Raw genomic sequence first — 3,400 nt, 5'->3', positions numbered from 1 at the left:
CTACAGGCACCCTTTACTCTCAATATTCTTGTCAGAAAATCAGAGTAGCATTACACTCCCAAGACATATTTACAGGCATTCTTTTTCAAACACATATTGATAGTTAAAGAGCAGCTTCTTGTGTAAATTTTCCCCAAAAATTCCTTCCGTGGCCAGATTAAGTGGAATGCAGTTTCATTTATGCAATAAAAAGCATATTTTAAAGGCAAGTGTCAGCTCAGCCTATTTCTCCATTATATATGTATAATTTTTTTCTCAAAATATTTCACATAATTATTTCATTTTAAAAGGAAGTATTAAGACAGGTGACTTTTCTTATTCTTTATTTCATTGTATCATATTATGCAAGTATATACTCTATATGGGATTCTACTCCATTGCGTCCAAACATATTTTTGCTTGTAGGCTCTTAATAAACTGTTTTCATAATATGAAATGAACTCAACTACCGTATAATAGACTTCAAAATTCACCTTGCCATTGGAAAAACTCAAAAATACTTGGTGTAACACGTAAGTCATTTGAATCAGAGTAGTTACAGTGCCTCTTAATTCTCATATTATAAAGTAATTCTCATGCCAACCTGACTGCAGATCATATATCACTTAGACATTTCAGTTTGAGAATTGCTGCCTTATGGAATAAGATTTTCTATGATGGAACTTCAGCCAATAAAACTGCTTTTCTGCTTGCTACTCTTCTCTTGACAAATCTCTTGCGAATAATCTTTCTCTTGCTCTGCAATCTGGCTGTGGCTGTCCCTCTAGTTTTTCTCAGCTGACAGATCTTGATCACCCTGAATACTTTGAGCTGACCAGTAATTGCCCAGCTGATCATTCTGGTAAAAGTCATAGGCCTGGCGACTATCACTTCTGCTTGCCCTCTCACTATCAGATGATTGGCTGCTGTCATCTTTGTTGCCATGGACATACTTAGCTGACCAGCCCTTTTTACCATGCCAGGTGCCCTTTCTCCTTAGGACTCTGTCATGCCCTAGATAAACCCTGCCTGTATATCGTTCATCAGTTTCAGCATCACTTTTCTCACTCTTGGGACTTGTTTTTTTAACATTTTCATCACTACCAGGAGTATGAAAAGAATGTTTCTTTATTTGAATGTTATCAGTCTTCTGGACATTACCAGTATTAGTATATTTGAGATGTTCATGACCTGTGAAGAACTGAGTGTCATCTTTTGTCTCTGTATATCTGTGACCAGTATCTTTTGTCTTCCCTCTGGAATGTCCAGCACTAGTCTTGGCATTTGCACTGCTTCCAGGAACCTTAGTATGAGCAGTCCTTCCTTTTGTTATATCCTTTTTCCCTGCTGTAAGTCTAACATTAATAATATTTCCTTTCTTTTTTGGAACATTTGTGTAAGTGATCCCCAGCTTGCCTTTGGAAGCATTTCCATGACTCATATCAACATTTTTTTTGTGTGGTTTAGTGAAATCTGGTCCCCCCTTCTGAATACTAGACCTCCCACTAATGATGTTATGTTCACTGTCATCTTTCTTGTGTACTTTGGTGACATGTGGTTTCTGTATATGAGTACTAGCCCTTCCACTAGAGACAGTGACTTCACCTTTATCTTTTTTGTGTGTGTTGATGACATCTGTTTTTGGTACATGAGAGCCAACCCTTCCACTCAGGATAGTGACTTTACCTTTATCTTTCTTGTGCATCTTTCTACCTTTATCTGGTTCTTGCATGTAAGTACCAACCCTTCCACTAGGGAGAATGAGTTCACTTTTATCTTTTTTAAGCTGTTTTGTGAAACCAGAATCTACATGACTGCCAGCCTTCCCACTAACAATGTTACCTTCACCTGTCTTACGTGCTTTGATGATATCTGGTGTCTCAATGTGATTGCTAGTTCTTCCACTAAAGATATTAACTTCACTTTTATCTATCTTGTGTGGTCTGCTGACATCTGGTTCTTCTACATGACTATGAGTCCTTCCATTAATGATGTTTTCTTCACCTTTGTCATTCTTTTGTGGTCTAATGATATCTGGGCCTTCCATGTGACTACTAGTCTTTTCTTTGCCTTTACCTTTGTCGTCTTTATTTGCTTTGGTGGGACCTGGTCCCTCTATATGTATACTAGCCCTCTCAGTAAGGATGTTACCATAACCTTCATCATTCTTCTCTGGTTTAATGACATCTGGTTCTTTTACATGACTATTAGTCCTCCCACTAACTTCATCTTTTTTCCTATCACCTTTAGTGAGGTTAGGTCCTTCCACATGATTGCCCTTAATGACCTTAACTTCTCCTGTTTCTGAAAAATATGACTGATTATCCATGCCTTCTTTATCCACTTTAATATGCTCCATTCTTTCTGGAATATCTATAGAGTCAGTGTCTCCTATATCAAGATGGTCATCCCCATTGCCAGTGGCAAAATTGTCTTCATCCTTATCTAGAAAATTTGTGTAGCCACTTCCCTCATTGTCAAACTCTTTATCTCTGGTGCCATCCTTGTCTGTCATAGGAACCCCTGAATAACTATTGTTCACTGGGTCCTGATGAATGGCTTTATCTTTTTTTGGGATGTCCCTATAGCCATTACTACCCTGGGTTTCAATGGCATCTTTATCTTTTTCTCTGGTGGCATTATAATCAGTACCCTCTGATTCATTAATACCTGTAAAGCCAGACTGATCTTTCTCTCTATCTTGTCCATATCTTTCTGTGTAACCACTGCTCTTTGCATCCTGATGGCTGCTACCTCTGGCATCGTGTTCAGTACCAGAAATGACAGTAACACCACCTTCAATTTGGTCTAAGAAATCAAGGTCACCACTGCCCTCTATGTCCACAGTGGTATTCCCAGTACCTTTCTCACTGTCATCTTTGTACACACTGACTTCTGAGTGAATTTGACGGGCATCCCAGTCACTGGTGTTTCCATTAACTCCAACTAATTTCTGCCTGTCAGAAATGCTTTTGCTGTCAGGCTTCCTGATAGTTCCATTCTCAAGAAGGTATTTACGGTCTTCACCTCCCTCTTGAACCTGGAAGTCTTCTGAAGGCTTCTTTGATTCATCTTCCTTTTTAAACTGGTGATCAGAAACTTGGCTTTTATCATATTCCTCACCTTTCTGAAATGTAGTGTAAAAGTGAAATGCATCATTTGATTTGAGGATATGGATAATCCTATGCAAGTTTCAGTACAAATTAATCTCATAATTCATTGCTCCTAACTAATTACTACAGCCTTTCCTTGAGAAGGGCATCTATAAGGGTTCTCTAAACCCATTAGATCAACTTATATGTTACAAGTTACGTGTAGAATCTTAAAATAAAAACAGGGGTTTTCAACCATTTTTAGTCTAAGTACCCCTGGCAGCTGGATACCAAGCGGGGGGGAGGGGGAAGGGGGGTTAGTGCATGGT

General features: G+C 38.6%; 1 protein-coding gene across 3 annotated transcripts in view; it reads right to left on the bottom strand.

The window, feature by feature from the left end:
• Positions 1–315: 315 nt before the first annotated feature.
• The window catches only part of MEPE (matrix extracellular phosphoglycoprotein), an 11,170-nt gene continuing 8,085 nt past the window's right edge, over positions 316–3,400 (bottom strand). For all 3 annotated transcript variants that reach the window (XM_006018104.1, XM_006018105.1, XM_006018106.1), the window contains one exon: positions 316–3,106. In XM_006018104.1, coding sequence (XP_006018166.1) covers positions 764–3,106 — 2,343 coding nt within the window. In that variant the 3' untranslated portion in view covers positions 316–763. The remainder of the gene's footprint in view (positions 3,107–3,400) is intronic.

The sequence above is a fragment of the Alligator sinensis genome, unplaced genomic scaffold (assembly GCF_000455745.1).
Source record: "Alligator sinensis unplaced genomic scaffold, ASM45574v1 scaffold125_1, whole genome shotgun sequence".
Lineage (NCBI taxonomy): Eukaryota > Metazoa > Chordata > Crocodylia > Alligatoridae > Alligator > Alligator sinensis.
This window is presented reverse-complemented; position numbering and strand designations above follow the sequence as displayed.